The sequence below is a fragment of the Periophthalmus magnuspinnatus genome, chromosome 22 (genome assembly GCF_009829125.3).
Source record: "Periophthalmus magnuspinnatus isolate fPerMag1 chromosome 22, fPerMag1.2.pri, whole genome shotgun sequence".
Lineage (NCBI taxonomy): Eukaryota > Metazoa > Chordata > Actinopteri > Gobiiformes > Gobiidae > Periophthalmus > Periophthalmus magnuspinnatus.
In genome coordinates, this window is record NC_047147.1 from 6738917 (window position 1) to 6758918 (window position 20002).

General features: G+C 37.8%; 3 protein-coding genes across 3 annotated transcripts; 1 reads left to right on the plus strand and 2 right to left on the minus strand.

The window, feature by feature from the left end:
- Positions 1–479: 479 nt before the first annotated feature.
- Positions 480–2551, minus strand: LOC117390010 (uncharacterized). Its single transcript, XM_055231074.1, has 4 exons — positions 2502–2551; positions 1898–2010; positions 1760–1786; positions 480–1470 (listed from the first exon to the last, which is right to left on the minus strand). The coding sequence occupies exons 2-4, from the start codon at positions 2008–2010 to the stop codon at positions 729–731; spliced, it is 882 nt and encodes a 293-aa protein (XP_055087049.1). The 5' UTR covers positions 2502–2551; the 3' UTR covers positions 480–728.
- A 3234-nt stretch (positions 2552–5785) lies between these two features.
- plek2 (pleckstrin 2) lies at positions 5786–11117 on the plus strand. Its single transcript, XM_033988225.2, has 9 exons — positions 5786–5979; positions 6054–6218; positions 7299–7483; positions 7626–7717; positions 8153–8340; positions 9079–9180; positions 9965–10048; positions 10196–10274; positions 10741–11117. The coding sequence occupies exons 1-9, from the start codon at positions 5881–5883 to the stop codon at positions 10866–10868; spliced, it is 1122 nt and encodes a 373-aa protein (XP_033844116.2). The 5' UTR covers positions 5786–5880; the 3' UTR covers positions 10869–11117.
- A 1164-nt stretch (positions 11118–12281) lies between these two features.
- si:ch211-10a23.2 (Galectin-related protein A-like) lies at positions 12282–16186 on the minus strand. Its single transcript, XM_033988226.2, has 4 exons — positions 16115–16186; positions 15743–15828; positions 14358–14559; positions 12282–13477 (listed from the first exon to the last, which is right to left on the minus strand). Exons 1-4 carry the CDS (start codon positions 16139–16141, stop codon positions 13334–13336), a joined length of 459 nt encoding a protein of 152 aa, XP_033844117.1. The 5' UTR covers positions 16142–16186; the 3' UTR covers positions 12282–13333.
- Positions 16187–20002: the final 3816 nt, after the last annotated feature.

Below are 20002 nucleotides of genomic sequence, written 5' to 3' on the forward strand. Positions count from 1 at the left end.
ATTTCTGACATCTCATAACGATTGGGAAAAGCTTTTGTTAAGAGCTCATTATGTCGTTATGACCACACTCTGGGACTTATGTAAATCATTTTAAGATCTTTTGACCCCAGATATGTGCTGATACTGGTACCTGATACTGCACCAGTTTGAAGTTTGTTAAAGTACAAGGTCTAGAGTTTGGCCATCTCCATATTTTGATTCAAAATGACCACCGTCACATTGGAGATAGGGGGTGGTCCCCATAGAATTTTTTGCTCAGGGTCACACAAAGAATGAGTGTACCAAATTTCATTGGGTTATGACATTTTTTTTCCACTTCCAATTGACCTTTTGGATTTTTGCCATTTCTCTTCAAAATTGTACAAATACAATAGAGGCAGACGAGTCTCTGACTCTCCATTCTCGCACATTCATGCTCAGGCCCTAATAAACAAACATGAAAATACTGACAAAACTTTATTGAACATGTTATAGCTTCTTTTACATGGTGCTGGCACATCAAGTCTACTCTGGGTTGGTCATAAAACTTTCCCATTTTTTTTTTTTTTTAATTTGAGAATGAATTGTTTGGCTGTAACTACACTTTAAAACTACCATCTGCAATTAGATTGGCAGACCAGGCCCTGTTGTATTCTCACATATGAGCACTAGATGCCCTCTACACTGCTGCAAATAAAGTTACGGATGGTAGCTTTAATGTGACCTTGCCTGCCATGACTGTTTACTGCCTAGTGGCCTCCAGGGGGAGCACTGGGGCTGCGTGGAGCTCGCACACAGTCGTTGTTCACTCCACCTGGTGCGTTACAGCTGAAGCACGTGCTGGCGCCCGGAGTGCAGCGGTAGATATTTGCGATTCCGTTTATGCCGTTTCCGAGGTTCATCAGCGCAGTGCGACGGTCCTGCTCCAGAGTGGCTGCTGAAGCTGACGTATGGCCCGGAACAAAGATATGAGAAAACACGACTGCGTAATTATTCCAGCGCCTGACACTGGTCATTTTGTTGATAATGCTGAAGAGATGGTCAGTGCTGCAGCATCGAGTGGAGCACGGGGACTTGTATATGTAAAACAACATGAGGTCAGTGCTCTGGATCCCACGATTGATTTTGTTGGTTAGATGTTGGAAGTTTTGCAGGACACGGTATTCGGCATGTTGCACCAGCCCGTCCACCTCCCTCTTGAGTCTCCTGATGTCACCACTTGTGCACTGCTCAAAGTCCCTCCAGTAGCGCACGGCAGGACAACTCCGCGTGACATAGTCCCAGCTCACGGGCTCATTGGGGCACTGCCGCATGAAGTCTGGGTATTTGAGGAGGGTCGCACCCACCACCCGGGCTCCTGTGTATACCTGACAACGGTTCAGGGCACTCCTCACATTTTGGGGCGGGTCGGCGGCTGTCACAAGGCTGAAGTCATGCCTCCTGATGGCATTTAGTGGGATACTGATGGCCAAACTGAACATGGGAGCATCTCTGATGGGAAAACAACAATACATTCAGAATATCTTCTGTACTTACTGTATCTACAGTCTAAATACAGGCTAGTGTGCACAGGGGAAGAGTGGGGAGAAGATAAGGTCATCCTTTTTTGTCTCCCATGGGAGAAATTTGTATTGGGACAAGGGGAAACGCACAATAATTGGGCATTGTAATTCTTTTTACAGGTATCTTTGTCTGCACAGGTACTCCTGTTTGTGAAATTTTAAATACAAATTTTACACACACTACCTTGAAACAGTTTTTTTGACTGTGAGCAACTTACTCATGCACTTGATACGTTGGCTTGTATCTGCAAATATCACACAGATATCAGTTATTTAACTACACAAGAGTCACAGCCCCACCATGAGGCTGTGAGCTGACAATGCATGTACTTAACATTTTATACAACGAGACTCACACATTCAAGAGGTCATTCACGAATCTCGCCAAGTCGTTTTTGTTCACCACTGCTTCACTGAGTGGAGCTGAGAGAAACAGGGCCAAAACCATGACTGTCCACAGAGCTGCCATCTGCAACAACAAGGCGTTATAGCTGCACTCTGTAACTTTTTTCCCTGGTGAGAATGAGGGTCTGTCCATTTGCTTGTTTGCTGTGATATGCTAATCAATGATTTGATTTACTAACTTTCTATTGGTTAAGTCAACAATTTTGTGAAGCCATGTAATGTGACTGCTTTTCAATCAAGCCTTTCTGTCACTTGCTTAGCATTGAATGTTCCACAATATTGCATTAAACCTATCTATCTAGCATTTCTATCATTAAACGTATTGTGCAAAGATATATTGTAAAACATGCATTCTTACTGTGAACGGGGTTACCTCTCCACAGATCTGACTTGTAACTTGGCCTTGTACTGTCAGCTGTTGTGGTTAGTTCTAGTCTGAAACAGAAATATTTACTTTTAACTTGTACAAAAAATCATAGTGCGTTACAGAACAAAGAGGGTGTATTAGAATCACACTGCAAACAAGTAAAAAATATTATATCAGATCAGTCCTACCTTTAACCCGTTTAGAAGGAGAATCTGTCTATTGTAAAAGACTGAAGAGATATTAAATCAGATGCCACGGCCCCTACACAGTTTTATATGGACAAGCTGGTGCATTGCCCTTTGTGTTAATAATTAAATGTCAAAACAAACACGGACATCCTGGAATTCACTCATTTACTGTCAGAACACACTTAGCTTTGGTCAAAGGTCATATACAGCGGTCCCTCGTTTATCACGGGGATTACGTTATAAAAATAACCTGAAATAGGTGAAATTTGCGCAGTATCAGCTTTATTTTTTACATTTATTATGTATGTTTTAAGTCTGTAAAACTCCTCACCACACACTTTATACACTTTTCTCACACAGGCATTAACATTTTCTCACATTTCTCTTGTTTAAACACTCAAAGTTCATCCATATTAAAAACTTGTTTAGGCTTATATCCCCCCTCTCTCAATGATCGCTTTAAATGTGTTGTTCACGTTTGCCTCTGCTCCATCATTCCTGCTCCTCGCTGTAATGAATGTCATCATTGTCAGCAAAGGTTTCTGCACTTCAGAGTCACTGCAAATCCAACATTTATGTAAATTTGTCTGAACACATTCTGTACTGTACAGGAGACACGGCACGGAGGAGACTGATGGACAATGGTCTACAGTCCCTTAGCCAATCAGGACGCAGAACACAATGCACGCTCATACGATGTAAAAAAGCATGAAAAATTGGACAAAATTTTTTTTCAAAACACAGATACTGCGAAAGGTAAACCGCATTATAGCAAGGGACCACAGTAGTCCATTATTTAGGTAGTCATTAAGTACCGGGTAATTAAAATCAATGTGCCCTGCCACTCTGACCTCAGAGGAGAGCGGGTCTATTTTTCTGGGACACTGCAGCAGTCTGGTGCAGTTTAAGTCACTGGAAGTGTGTTATCACATGAAACTGCGTTGCTTTAGGCAAAAAAGCACCACAGTTGTTGTAGTTGGTGTAACAAACAAACTGCCAGTAACCTGCTCAAAGTGTCTAAAGACTGTTTTTAATTATCGTTGGAATCGACCCTTAGTATGAAAATACCGCTGACTTTTGGATCAGAAAACAACCACTCCAACTGCGCTACTGTCACTCCTGAATGATAGAAATATTAATTATTTTAAAAAGGAGGGATTATAAAACATTCTAGTTGTATTAGAATAAAGTTATAAGAAAATAATGATATGTTTGTGACTAAAAGTTCGAAACAAATGTCATTTAAAAGTAATAGTAAAGAGACTGATCGAAAAAGCTCATTTCTATGTCAAAAAATGCACTGCTGACACTTATGTGTTACTTATATGTACTTGGATAAGAATAATCTTATCTTTCCTCATTAGTAACCAGTATTATTCAAGTAGAAATACAAAGTAGTGATTCACGAAATTACTCATTAAGGGCAAAAAGTATTTGGGAAAACTACTACTCAAGTAATAACTTTAAGGTAACAGTCTGGATGTAACATCTGATTTATAATTAGAAGTTGGTTGAACTGTGAAGGCGCAACAAAATCTCTATAGAGCAGAAAAATTACTCAAACTGAATCATATTTGACGCAGCGGTGTAAGAAACACAAATAAATCATTTCATATTGTCAACATAAAGCTTTTGTCACTAGACGTACTCACAGTGGGAAGAGTAACCAAAACTTTTTCTCAAGTAAGAGTACTAGACCCCTTTGTGGGGTGGAGCACGGTGTAGGCGCAGGCCGATCATTGACGCTTGCAGCTATTTTTATTTATTTTTTCTTGATTAAACTCCCCACGTTTTTTCACCCAATGAACAATGGCATAAACTCAGGAAAATTTGCCAAAAATTCTAAGTCACGCTTCTCTAATTTATGTCAATTTCCAGTTTTCAAAAATAAAAAAAGACATGTCAGTGCCCCCACACAAAAAGCTAGGGTATATTTAAAAACATAGAATCATGAAATTTGGTATTTGCAGCGAGCCACAAAAAATGCTCAGATTTAAAAAAAAAATTTGGGTTATTAATATTTTGCTCAGACTTAAAATAAAAAAATGTGTGTGTGTGTGTGTATGTATGTATATATATATATATATATATTTTTTTTTTATTTTATTTTATTGCACATTTGAATCTGTTGTTAAACTAACAATACTGCCTCACAGTTGGCAGCAGGTGTAATATAAAGAGGCAGTGATACTTTAACAAACTTCTCCTTGGGCATTTGTTGGAATAATAAAACATTTTGTGGCCAATCAAAGTGTTGTATTCATGCAAATATACAGCATGTTATGGACTAGTCCTGCCTTGGCATTGCCTCATTTTGGGCAGATCCACCCTCCTAGATCCACCCACCGGCTGAGCCGCACCTGGAGCGGCTCAACAATCAACGCTGGATATAAACGGCCGGAGCTGCGCACTACACCGGCGACCAGTGGGTCCTCCGCTGCTGCCTTTTTGAGTTATTTGTATTTTATTTTGTATTATCTAGTTGTTTGATTTGTACACCCTTTTGAGCAATTATTTTTGTAACAATAAATTTACTTTGATTGTTTGACCACGTCTCCACACTCCCATTTTGTTCTACGTCCGGCTGTAACATTATTTCGTTGCATGCCACCAACTGGCATGTAACACATCACTTTTTAAAAGAAACTCAAAGATGTTTACATAGGCAAGAAAATTTCACGGAACAAAATAGACAATATCTCATTAATATTTGGCAACTCGAATCTCTCCACCAGCTTCTCTTAGTGATTAGATAAGCGTGTTTAATTATCTAGTTTTGTGTTTTTGGATCAGGGACATGTGGATGGAGGTCATATGAGGGTCTTAGGGTCACCTGGGTGGAGGTCTGCAGCCAGATCCCTTTCCAAATAGTAAAGTCATAGAGTAAATACAATTCCCAAATGTGATGCTGCGTGTCTAGTGTGTACACCTGCATTATACCATTAGATTTACTAAAACATATTGCTAATTTCTACCCACCTTGCCCCCACTGTCAAAAGTCACACTTATGATGAGTACCGTAATTCAAGCCAGAGTTGCCATGGGGCTGATTGACTGTGATGTGTCTGCCATTGTATGCTAATACCCCATTCAGGACAGTCACACCATCACAGGTAATATGGATGATGTCTCTTAGCCAATCCACACAATGCCCAATCCTCTTCACAACTGATTTGAAGACATATTTACTTGTGGTACTAGCATTAGGCCTATTCAGAAAGTGCAAAGTTAAAAACAAATGCTATTCTAAATCTATGGAAAACTGGACATTTATATCTAGTAGCTAAATATTGTGGCACTACTGTTTTGTGAGGGTCATATAAAAAGTGATTGTAAGTCTGACGTTGAAGGTGTACGTAGGCGTGTACAATGACTCAGTATGAACTATAAAAACTGTGGAAAGACAGGAACAGGCAAGTCACAAAGTAACAGCATGGAGAAGTCTAATGTTCTACGAGAAGGATTCTTGGTCAAACGGGTAAGCTGTTTCCTTTTTTTGTCATGATTTGCTTATTTAATATGTCAGATGCTGATACTTTTATGTATATCTAGGGCCATCTTGTTCAAAATTGGAAGGCACGATGGTTCATTTTGATGCCTGACAAACTGCTGTATTATAAATATGAAGGAGGGAGAAGGGATTCCAGTCAAAGAGGGAAAATACTGTTAAAAGGGTGCCAGATCACATGCCCTTTTCTGGAATATGAAAATCGACCGGTGAGTTGAATTTATTTGTTTTATTGTGATACATTTTAGTCTTTAGACAAATCTGTAGTCTAAAAGCATGAGTATATCTAGCTTCTAATTATACTGTACTGTACTTGTTGATTAGAAACTTGCTTTAAACATATGAAACTATAAATTGTATGCTTTGTGTAAATGGGCATTCCGTGTTTTTTGTTTTTGTTTTTTTTTGCAGTAAATATTCAGATAGACCTTGGTTTTAACATAGGCTGAAAGTATGTCACCTCCATATCCCCAAAGCTTTCTTCTATATATTTAAAAGTTCAGCATATCTGTTATTCTAAATGTCTGATAAAAGCTCTTTGATGTTTTTAATGTTTTTATACTGTGGGGTTGTCCGTCATATATAACTACAGATTAATCATTTTAATTTACACATTATACAGTGAAGTTTTCATAGCTGCAAACCACACTTTTGTTTTGCCAGTGCATCCAGGTGTGCCTCTCCTTTCACTGCTCATTGTGCAAACATGATGTAACTATCCCTCGCCTCAGGTCACTGTTTTGTCAAAACTTGATTTTTATCTCTGTAGCATATTGTGTTTTTTCCACCATGTTGTTAAAACCTGTCTGTCTGCCAACAGGCATGTCAGTGTCAACACTTTGGGGAAAGGATTGTGAGGAAAATATATTGCAGTTTTTGTATCTTAGATACGATACATTTTTCATGGCGTTACAGCATAAATTGTTCTATCCCGGTATCAATAAAAGAAAAAGAAAAGGGTTTAGGGTTATATATTATAAGCAATTATATTTTTTGGAGGAAATTTCAGTTAAAGCTTTTTCCTACAGGTGCACACTGTAACCTTAATGACGGTTTTGCCACCTGCTTGTCTCCATGGAGATGTTGCTTTTGCCTGGAATGTTATACCAATGACATTAAACTTATCTATCATGCATTACATGAATGAAAGACCTTTGACATTTTAATTCTAGGCAAAGCAACAACCTGTCATGTCATCAACATAGAATGTTCTAAATATTCAATTGTTACAATTAGTTACAATTAAATATAAATGAATAAATTGTTACATTCCCGTGTGTCATCTCCAGTTGGTTTTGAAGATTGTGACAAAGACTGGTGTGGAGCACTTTCTAGAGGCATGTTCACGGGAGGAGAGGGACGTTTGGGCAGCAGACATTATGGCTGCAGTGGAGAGGCTGAACTCAGAGCACAGTGGGACAGTGGACACTGTCCCTGATCCAGAAGAGATGAGGCTGCACCATATTGATCTGAGGTAAAACAGATTTTATATTTTATATCTATATATTCCTATATCTATCTCTGTCTCTCTGTATCTCTCTAACACTCCACTGAAAAAGTTGCACAGTGCACCTTTAAGTAGGTTTTATGATACTAATATGTGTGTTTTTTTGTAGTAAAGTGCTGGACTCCATGTACGATGTCCACAGTGGGATAAACATGAGCTGTCACATGGAGCAGGGAAACACCTACAAGAACTGCTTCTCTGGTATGTTTATTGTCAAAGGCATAAATTGCGAGGTAGATTTGGTGTGTTGCACACACCACATAAACCTTTTCACTAAACTGGGACTAAATCTGGACTAGACCTGAACCAGAACCAGGACATGGTGAAACCAAACAGGCTTTAGTTTGTTTATTTAATGCACAAAAACATTGACCAAAAGAGAAAATATGTTTGTGTCAGGTTATAATAAAAAGTACCTTGGCTTAAAGCTACACTGGCTCATACCTAAAGTACCTAATATTTCAGAGAATCAATTATACTAGGTTGGAGAAAAGTAATATTTGAGCAGATCCACTGTATTTTTATAAATGAATTAATTAATCATGTATTTCTGTACCCCCCCCTATTTAATTGTTTTAAATTGTCAATTGCTACGGCAACAGACCTAATTTGTCATCACTCTGGACCCGTGTTTAGGCTCTGCGGTGGTGGACTGGCTGGTGTTCATGCAGTTCTCCCTGTCCCGGGTGGAGGCAGTGACTCTGGCCTCAGCTCTGCTGGAGGAGGGCTTTCTGCGCACTGTGGGTCTGAGGAGCTCTGAGGCACTCAGAACAGCCGGACCCAGCCAACAGCTCATCGACGACTCTACCGCCCTCTACAGCTTTGTGAGTGTAATACTAACAAAATGTATCACGATGTATGTAAAATAATACTACACACTGACGACACCTACAGCTTTGTGATTATAATACTAACTTTTAAAGGGCCCATATTTTCTGGTCCATGTTGTTTCCTCATCAAAAACATTGCCGGAGTTGTGTTTTGCTTCATTCACACATGTTTAACACACAAACCCTGCGTATTTAGGCTATATTCTTCTCTCAAACAGAAAACACTTCACCTTGTGATGTCACGTAGTATTACAGGAAGTGCTTTGCTGTGTTTTTAAACTCCATGCATCTTCACCAGAATCATTTGGATTATTTCACACCTGGAATTTCCTTTCTCCACTGAACAAAAGGCAAAAAGTAGCTGTTAACATAAAAACTACAACTACATGACATCACGAGGTGGAACAGATCATTTTGAGCTTTGGGGATGCAGACAGACTAATAATGCAGGATTACTCAAACATGTGTGAAACAAAAATGAATGAAATAACAATTTTGTGCAATAAAGGACCAAAATCTAGTTATAAAAAATGCTGTTTACTCCAAAAAGTTACAGTGAAATAATACTACTAATACTAATAATACAACATGACCGCTTTGTGAGCAGTAGACCCTTTTCACAAGACAGTTTGTCATTTTGTCCATAATGCAAACTGTTACGTCTGTTTGTATGTTCATGTATATTTGTGCGTGATATATGCCTAATACTTTTGATGTACTTGGTTGTTTCAGAGTGACAGCCTGAAGAAGCGTGGCAGTGTGAAAGCTGAGACGTCTCTGTCAGCTGTGGAGCTCAGCGGGAAAGTGGTGAAGAGAGGCTACCTGCTCAAACAGGTAAATGCAGTCAAAGACTAGACTAACAAGACCAACTGCTACTACTACTACTACTACTACTACTACTACTACTACTACTACCAGCGTACTGATAGACTAGTACTACTACTCATCCTTCTACTACTACTACTACTGTCACTAATACCACCACTAATACCACCACTACTACTACTCAGCTACTTTAGCACCACTACCACCACCCCGACTTCTACTACTACTACTACTACTACCACTACTACTACTACTACTACTACTACTACCACTACTACTACTACTACTACTACTACTACTACTACCACCACTACCACCTCTACTACTACTATTACTACTACTAATTACTATTAGTATTATTACTGCCACTAACACTATTACCACTACCACTACTACTACTACTACCACTACTACCACTACTACTACCACAACAACTTCTACTACTGCTACAACTACTAATGTCTCTAATACCACTACTATTGCTACTACTAATGCCATCACCACTAGTATTACTACTACTCTGCTGCTACTACTACACCACCACTACTACTCCTACTAATGTGACGATTGTTACTACTACAGTCCTAATACTACCCCAGACCTCAAATACACATGATTTACATTTTACAAATTTTACACCTCACTCATTCTCAACAATTTAACTATTTGAATAGGTTAAAGTAACGTTGTTATTTTATTTAGTTAATATTATTAATGTACATGAATCTCACTACCTTGGACAAACAAAATATTAATATTCTAATCTATTGTTTGTACTTTCTTGTAATATCAGGGACACAGAAGGAAAAACTGGAAAGTGCGACTGTTCGTGCTGCGTTCAGAGCCGGCCTTCCTCCACTACTATGACCCCACCAGAGTAAGCCTCATAAGTACTAACATTTAAATATAGTGTTTTGACTGTCCCTGGCCCCATGACTAACACTGCGGTGTTTAATGTGCTCAGAATAATTACTCGTAAGTGTTTTGGTTTTGTGAGTAAGTCTGATCTACTTCCTGTCTTTAGTATGACATCAGCCCAGTCGGAGGATTCTCACTCAGAGGCTGTTTAGTGTCTGCACTGGAGGACAATGGAGTTCCCTCAGGTAAGAAAAAAGAAATGTTTGATACAGTAAAAATATATATACAGTGGTCCCTCGTTTATCGCGGGGGTTACGTTCTAAAAATAACCCGCAATAGGTGAAATCTGCGAACTACCAGCTTTATTTTCTACAATTATTCTATATGTTTTGCAGCTGTAAAACCCCTCACCACACACTTTATACACTTTTCTCACACAGGTATTAACATTTTCTCACATTTCTCTCTTGTTTAAACACTCAAAGTTCAAACTTTCATAGGCGCCTTTGTCGGTGCAGAACAACATTTGTTTCATCGACATTGTGGGTTTTGTCAGGGAGATAACTCACAAACCTACAGCACTTTAGAGTCACACTGAGATCCAACGTTTTTCCTGTCCACCTACAAGCCTGTTAATTATAATCTAAATAGCACATTCACTTTTCTTACTCTAATACTTCTTATATTGTTTCACCATTCCTTGTATTTTAGGTGTAAAAGGCAACATTCAAGGAAACCTGTTTAAAATCATCACTCAGTCGGACACTCATTACTTCATCCAGGCTCCAACACATCAGGAGAAGATGGACTGGATCGACGCCATCAGAGAACAAACATAAACAAAAACAACAAGAAAACATACTGTAACATTTCAGCTTCCCGTTATTGGTGACATTTTGAGGACTTTTCATTATTCACACAATGTTTTGTTTAAAGTTGTTATTTGATATGGCGGCGGTCCTAAGTTTTCAACATCCTGATACTCATGGATTCACAGGGTTTGGCACAAAGTTTATCCAAAGTAGCACTGCTTATTTATAGAATCCCAGATTATCTTGAAATATGAGCACTTTTTGATGATATCTATTTAATATAATAAGTGTAGCATCTCTGTTCTGTGTTTTTTGTGTAATAAATTGTGTCTTTGTCAAAAATATTTGCCTCATCTTGTTGACATATATAAGGTATAGAATAGTATTAGTGGTAGGAGCAGTAGTATTTGGTAAGATGTACTAATTGTAATTTAGGATCCGAGTTATTTAGCAAAGACAACATTATTAGTAATGGCTTGTCCACCAACACAAAGGTCAATGGTTCAAACCCCCTCTCGGACTAGTGCATACTATTGTTGTGTCCTTGGGCAAGACACTTCACCCACCTTGCGTAGTACATGTGCTGTGTTAGTGATTGGTGCTGGTTAGAGAGGCCAGTGGCATAGATTGGAAACCCCCTCTTCCATCAGTCTACTCTAGGCTACAATATTATCACACCACTGAGTTCAATTAGATTCATATTTATCTGTACCAGAGCTGTCCAAACTACGGCCCAGGGGCCAAATGCGGCCCTCAGACCAATTTTTGTTGGCCCTCATGCCTCCTCCTAAACTGGCTCAATTGATCAGGAAGTATTTTTTACTACAAACTGAAGAGATTCTACCTCTATAACCTGAATAACATCACACCACATTGTGACACAGACCTAAAAATAATCTTCCAAGTCTTATTAAAGGTACAATGTTTCTGTCAAACCTGTGTTAAATGCACCATTTGACTTCCTGTATCGACACTGGTCTGTGGCCCTCTGCTTCAAATATGTTTCAGTATGTGAAAAAAGTTTGGACACCTCTGATCTATACCTTATTGCTTTGCATGCCTGTATTGTGTTTGATCAGTTTATTTTTAGTTTTTCTTGATATTATTATTATTATTATTATTATTATTATTATTATTATTATTATTATTATTATTATTACAGAAGGTGTAACAAAGGCCTTTACTCTAATAACAGTATAAGTACTTTTTGCTTGTTCGTCAAATTACTAAATCAGCAGTAAATTCTGTTCGGGTTCAGACCTGTGGAGCCTAAAGGAGGTATTTTTCTAACGTCAAACTTCCTGTGTTTTTTTTAATGTCGTCAATGCCGCTCCCAGTGCTGACTCAAGCCTGTCTCAGCCCCTTAAGTTCAAAAAACAACTCAACAGTCTAAGATATGATACAATTCACTGAGGTAATAATTCAAAGAAACCACAAGTATAACAACTAAGTCATTTATTGCAACATGAAACATTACCGTACAAAGTGCTTAGAAGGAAAATCAAGTAATTGTCTAGAGCTTAAAATTGTACAAAACTTATTATGATACCAAACAAAAGTGTATTTAGTTTATGATTGAAAATATTACTTTTAAGGGAACTCAAAGTCACTGTGTGTAAATGGCATGCACTACTGTGGGCTACATTACATGATTACACCTGTTACAGTACTGCGCTAGGCTCACGCACGCATCAGTCACATTCATTTTAATTCAGAGGATTAAGTGTTTCAGAATAAACAATTAAGCTTCTCTTTATAATCCCTCTTTGAGACATATTTTCTTGCTAAATTAAGAAAGACACCCCTTTTTAAAGAAGTAGGAACTGATGCAAATTATAACATTTTATCATGGTACCACCATTTATAAATTAAGACGAACAGACTGCATATATGTGTCCACTCAGATTATTTTAATACCTGTTCTTGTCCGTTATTACTTCCTCTAACATCGACTAAAACGCTTATCTCCAGGGAAAGGTTATTGCTTTGTCTCGAATGTTCCACAGTATGACATTCAGCTTGTCTATCTCCATGGAGACCATCAGTGAACGTTTTTAAGCAGATTTTAAGCAGATTTTAAGCAGTTAAACATACGGACAAAGCAATAACATATTCATGGAGAAAAACAGGCAGCAGAAAAGTTACATTTTGCAACTTTAACTCATTAAATGTCCACTAAACCATATTTAGACCAATCGATTTTTGTACTTCTCTGTCTAATTAGCCATCGTAAATAACAAATGAAATAACTGGATCTATAATTGCAAAGATTTGGATCAGATCGGTGGTCGAACATAAACCATCATTGCCAGTTACATTCAGCCAGTAACTCCCTGCTCCTCTGCGGTGAACCTAGTGAAGGCACTTGGTCTTGACATTATTTTGAGTCAGGTGTAATTCTGTTTGGAACAAGTAAACCCATGCAGTTTTATCATGGGTTGATTTGTTCGTAGCACTTTTCTAAAGAAACACACAGCTAATCATCGTTTCCGTTAGGCCACCTTTGTGAGCTGCAGGTCTCCAAACACTCGTAAAGAGGTGAGAGAGGCCAGAGGGGTGAAGCGATGAGAAAAACCACACAGAGGCTGTCCATCCACCAGTATACGGAACTGCTGGTGCTCACATACTATCTCCATCTGCAAGACAATATGGGTTTGGTGGGTTTAGTTAATGTAAAGTTAGACACGAAATCAAAACGAAAGGTGTTTCAATTGTGAAATACAGCAGTCGCCTTGCTGGGTTTCACAATTGTTGATTCAACCAACAGAAAATTAGAAAATCAAACAATGAAACGTTGGTCGATAACACACAAGCAGCTTAAACAATAATCACTTTTATTGTAACTTTTCTCCATACAGACAAGCTGGTGACACCTCTAGGCAGGTGACAGGGCAGGTATTCATGTTTTCAAATAATTTTAGAACAATAAAAATACCTGGAACTGCCTTTATGTAAGATATAGTATAGTTTAGTGCCACTGTAGAACAATCCAGGCAAAACAAAAATATTTCTATGTAGACAAGCAGGTAAAGGACCTATCATTAGATAAATAAAACACTTGGCGTTTCCTTTTTGTGGTTAATTCAGCAAACCATCTGTCTTCTCGAGCAGGTTTGGGTATGAAATTTCGTGTTTAACAAATTGGTCAAAGTAAATCACCTCTGAACAGTGAATGGTTTCCTAATCACTGTTAACGCTGTGACTAATTGGACAGGCATTACTGGGATAGGCTTCAACATTTGTCCCCTAAATGTAGTAATTGTCAAGGTAGTAGACAGAGGGAGACAAAGGGGTCTGTTATCCCCGCCCAAGGATTTTAGTGATCCAGAACTGGACCTTCTTCCTAGTAATTAGAGGGCGGCTCATGTGAGGCTTCTTGCCCCAGACCTCAAAATTTCTGTCAATGGGCTTAAGCTTAGTAATAAAAGATAGAAAGTTGAATGAATGGCATGGCACAATACCGCTTTCTACTACTACTACTACTACTTACAATAACCTAGATTTCTCATGAAGTACCTTGAAAGGCTCTCCGGAGGCAAAGGGAAAGAAGGACAGAGTGTTTTCAGCCAGACCCCACTTCCCGTTGAGTCGAGCGTTTCTCTGGATCGCCTTCTCCTTAAAACTGATCTTCAGCTGCAACCCCACGTCCCCCTCTGCCCCGTCAGCCCCGTCAGCCCCCTCCTCATCCCGCAGCTGACTTGACACCAGCACCTCCATACTGCACATAAGAGGCAGGAGATACAGTAGGCCAAAATGCACAACACAAAGCGTTTTACTAAAGAGACAAGAGTGACATCTTCTGGACAGCAGCAGTATAACGTTGGAAAGCTTTGTAGCTGCTTAACTTCTCATGAAAACATTGGCCCTTGACATTGACAAAAACAAACAATCCCTCCCAAAAAAGGCAGTAATTTTACAAGTAAAAGAGTAACTAAGCCAAGCATGTCAGTGATGTCGCAGTCAACTTTAACCCATGTTATAATGCTGCTACCTCCTCAAACACTTACCTGTTGTTTCATTTCATTCACACCTTTGAGTTAACAGCTATTGTTCAGCCTTTTGTTGATTAGAGACAGGCAATTCCAGAGCTGAAATCATCCAAATGATTTTTGGTTGAAGGTGTGTGGAGTTTAAAAACAGAGTGGAGCACTTCCTATATTACCACATGACATCACAAGGTGGAAGAGAGTGTTTTCAGTTTGAGAGAAGAACGCTGACTAAATATGCAGGGTTTTTGTGTGAAACATGTATGAATGAAACAAAACACAACTCCAGGCTTGTTTGTGATGAGGAAACAACATTTTAACATAGATCAGCGCTTTAAAAGTACTGGGCAGCCAAAACCTTCAGCAGAATATCTATATAGAATCTAGATTAGGCTGTATTGAAATGTACTGCTTGCATAAAATAACATGTTTTTAAAAAATCTAATAATTAAGAAAATATGTCATAATGAAGGCTACAGGACTAATAAAGAAACTCATTATAAAACATACTGGCTGTCAATGTGTAGCGTCACAGATCATAAAACAATACTACAGGTTTTCTATGATTATTTTCTCTCATTTTAAAAATAAATACGTTGTAGATAAATTAGGCTGTCCATAAACCTATCACCCTAATTTAAATCTGTTGTAGAGGAGAGGTTATAAATCCCATGAGAGTGTATATTTCATGGGATTTTCATTTCTCCAGACTCAACAAATAAACTATAATTAGCACACAAATTGACTGGGGACATGTTTCCAGATAAGGCAGAGGAACACAACACAGGGCCAGAGCACTCAAAGAGCACACAAACTCACTGTCTACAATGAAAAAATGCTGTATTGTGCAACAGATGTGCGCTTAAATAATGAATGGAGAGCTATTATGCTGTAATACAACCTCCCAGAACTTACCTTTGAGGTTTTTTGTTGACAATTCCCATTACAACCAGTTTCATTGAAGGCCGCAGTCCCCCCTTTATCTCCCCGGTGTAGCCCTCCTGCAAAACAATAGAAACATGACGCTTTGTAACATGATCTGTGCACGAAGCTAATGTGCTGCTGTTTATTATCATGGTTTATAATAGACTACACATCCCTATTCAGTCTGAAATCTGCAGGGAAAGTTAAGTCACCGCTGGGAACAATAGCTGTATTGATCCGGATGCTAATTAGCCTAATCAATGACTCCCTCCGCGGTGTCCCCGAGATGCTAACTAGCAAAAAGATCAGGCTAAAGTCTAAGATGTTATATGATAAGATTATGAATGAAAATAAAAAGCATACATTCTCGTTGCTGTCCTTTTCCTCCATCAGTGTACAGGGCGTGATGCGGGTCTGTGCAAAGAGACGTACAGCGCGAGACCAGAGCTGATGACGTCCCCCTCCTCGTGAACCCCGCCTGCACCGCGTTACCATGGAAACAGGCTCCACTGCTGCCGCGGGCACGAGCCATGCTGGAGGAGGAGGAGAAGGAGGAGGATTTGGCAACACTGAACAAAACCTATTTGGCAGTCTCCTGTTTGAAAATGTCTGTGGCGTCTGGGTTATTTAACTGCATGCCTGATAAATCACTAAAAATGTGTTTAAAGGCAAAAAGATTAAACAAAATACATATAAATGAATGAATAAATACATAAATAAATACATGAGTAAATAAAATAAAACAAAACAAAATAAAACAAAATGAATAAATAAATTAGCCTAAAATGTAGAAACAAAAAAAGAAAGAAAAAGGAAAGAAAGGAAAAGAGGAAAAGAAAAAAAATAGGAAAGGAAGGAACAAAGGGAAGAAAGGAAAAGGAAAAAATAAATAAAAGAGAATGGAGACTCAACCCTGAAACTGAATGTCAAAACTAGTTTTAACTTCATAAATATATTCATTCATTCATTTATTTTATCTGCTCAATAATAAAACATTAACTCATTGTAAGCCCACAGCCCACCCCCTCAACCCATCCCAACCTTTGATCATTGTTTTATTTCTGTTTCTTGCCCTCTGCTTTGTACCAGGTTTATCATTTTCTTGTCTGTTTCTTTGTCTCTTTTGCATGTTTCTATCTCTTATCAAGTCATGTTATGTTTTGTACTGTACTTTTTTTTTTTTTTTTCCATAAATAAAAAATAAAAAAATAAAAAAAATAAATGTAGAAACACATTATCAAGGTATTTGTGAGAAGCAAAACTTATCTAGATAGGGAACAAAAGCCTTGGCGTTAATCATTAAACTTGTGCTTTATTTTGTATTAAAGGCCAAAAAAATACGCAAAAAAGTGACCAAAACTATGCTAATAAACACACTTTAAGCTAGCTATGCCTTTTATTTGCACGTCTGAATGTTTTATGAAATGTAAATATTGTAAATGATTAACTAACAATTGTTTAAAGTGGTTTTATTTACTGTTTTGTGGTTTTCAGCGTGTCTTTCGGCTGGAAAATGCGAGTCCAATCTGGCAACCCTGGAGTGTGCGGTGCTCCGTAGATGAAGACTGGGACGAGGCGACGCGTTTAGCTTGAATTAGCCACAAATCTGGTAAGATTTAACAAGATTAACCCGGAGGTAAAGCTGCTCGTAAGAGATACACACCCGGTTTTGTATCGATACGTGCTTGTTATGTGTTTGTTTGCCCTGTGTGCTCTTTTATTTTACTAAAGCAGACGGTACACTTGTTCAGGGAGTGTCCTGCTATGTCAGTCATATGACACTAATATGATACAGCTAAATCACACTGATATGAAACAGCTAAATCACACTAATATCACAAAAGAAGAAAGATCGTCACATATATTCCTTAAATAAGCGTGCAGAGTCGTAATAAACGTGTTAGGTGCAGGGCATGGTGCACTATAGTCCTGTGTATGCTAATGTGAGATTAGCCAATTAACCTAAGCTAAATTATGACCTATATTCATATATCATAACCCATAATGCACAACATGACTGACAAAACAGCAACAAAATGAAAGATGAATGTGTTTAGGCTGTAAAGATTCTCCCAGCCTCAGTCAGGGTAAATTATATATTTACATAGTGATAAAAAATCAATGTTTTTTCATTTTTTTCTGTAGATGACCTGTTTATCTTCTCTGCATGGCACAGATATGGCATTAAGGTCCACACAAAAACAAGCTGAAATGGCCATTAGATTAAAAAGAGTAACTGTTTCCCAATAAAGACAATATAATAGATTATAGATGTTCATAAAGCAATAGAAGAAGGCTGTTGAATTGAAGGAAAAACATAAAATAGATTTCTTGTTCATCAGATAAGTAAGTCTACTTTTATACATTGTTGACTGCCCTTAATTCAATTTAGTGGCAAGTAGTGGAAATGTGAAAAATCTAATCTTTTGTCAGTTCTACCTTAATAGTAAAAATCTATGTTTTTTCAGTTTTTTCTGTGGATGACCTGTTTATCTTCTCTACATGGCACAGATATGGCATTAAGGTCCACACAAAAACAAGCTGAAATGGCTATTAGATTAAAAAGAGTAACTGTTTCTCAATAAAGACAATAATATGACTATATATGTTCATAAAGCAATGTTGGATTGAAGGGGAAAACACAATTGATTTCTTGTTTATCAAATAAAATGTAAGTCTACTTTTATACTTTTTGCACTGCCCTTGATTCAATTTAGTGGCAAGTAGTGGAAATGTGAAAAATCAAATCTTTTGTCATTTTTACCTTAATAGTATTCTATAAAGATGACTTACTGTGGTGCAAACGCTGACACAGATTTGCAAAATATTGTCTCTCAGGACATCACAATAAAAAAATGAATGTTTTTTCATTTTTTTCTATGGATGACCTGTTTATCCTCTCTGCATGGCACAGATATGGCATTAAGGTCAAGCTGAAATGGCCATTAGATTAAAAAGAGTAACTGTTTCCCAATAAAGACAATATAACAGATTATAGATGTTCATAAAGCAATAAAAGAACAGCAGTGTAGCCTGGCTGTTGGATTGAAGGAAAAAACATAAAATAGAGTTCTTGTTTATCAAATATAATATAAGTCTTTTATACATTATTAACTGATTGCACTGAGCTTATTTCTGTTTATGCCTGTGCCTTATTTTTATTCCAGTAGCGTAAATGTGAAAAATCTAATCTTTTGTCATTTTTACCTTAATAGTATTCTATAAAAATGACTTACTGTGGTACAAACGATGACACAGATATGCAAAATATTGTCTCTCGGGACATCACAGTAAAAGTGATGAATAAAGTGTGACAGCTTGCCGAGTAGCTGAAAACGAGTCTGAGATACTGTCAAATTCTATAAACAAAATTCAAATTCCTGTTAGGCTTTCATCAATATTCGCTGACAGAGCAATTTGTAGTTTTGCTTCAGTCATCAATTCACCAACAGACATCCTACATTTCCCAGAAAAGTTTAAGGACTTATCAGACCTGTTTCGTGTTTGCATGCATGTTTAAACCAGCTGTAGTCCCATTGGCCTCTCAGTGGCAGCAGAGAGTTAATATAGACCCAATGTTGCCAGTGTTTGTGCCCTCTTTGGCTAAGCTCTGGCAGTATTCAATAGCTATACAGTGTGATGGGAGAATGCATGGTTTGATCGTAAATGTATGGATACTTAGATGTATTTTAATAGTTTGTAACGTGCCTGGGAACTGCAGATGGAAACCAGCTTTTGCTAAATCTGGTGTAAAGCATTTCTTCTTTTATGAGATTATGTGTTTACACTTTATCAATACATTTAACTTAACTAACTATGCTAAACTAATATAGAAATATGGTTTATTCACTCTGAATTGTAATGCTTTTATGGTGCATTATAGTCAATTGTATAAATGAGATCAATTTGTACGTTTCAGGCATTAATTGATACATATTCTGCATCCTGCACTGGTTTGAATCTATTTACATTTTATTTAAGCAATGCTGCTGCTCCTCCACCGTGCACAGGATATCAGTAGAGAAAAATACTGCAGACGTGTTGTTTTGTTTTTTAATTTCACTTAAGAAGAATATAACAGAATAACACACAGTTTATTCATTATATCTATTACTAAAACTGCAATTATAAAAAGCTCATATGAATTATCTGTCTGTTTGTTTACCTGAAGTGGGGCTAAGTAGTTGTAGTATCTGAAGTTGTATTTGTGAAACATTGCTATTAAGAATGTTTAAATCTTGTTTTTGAAGA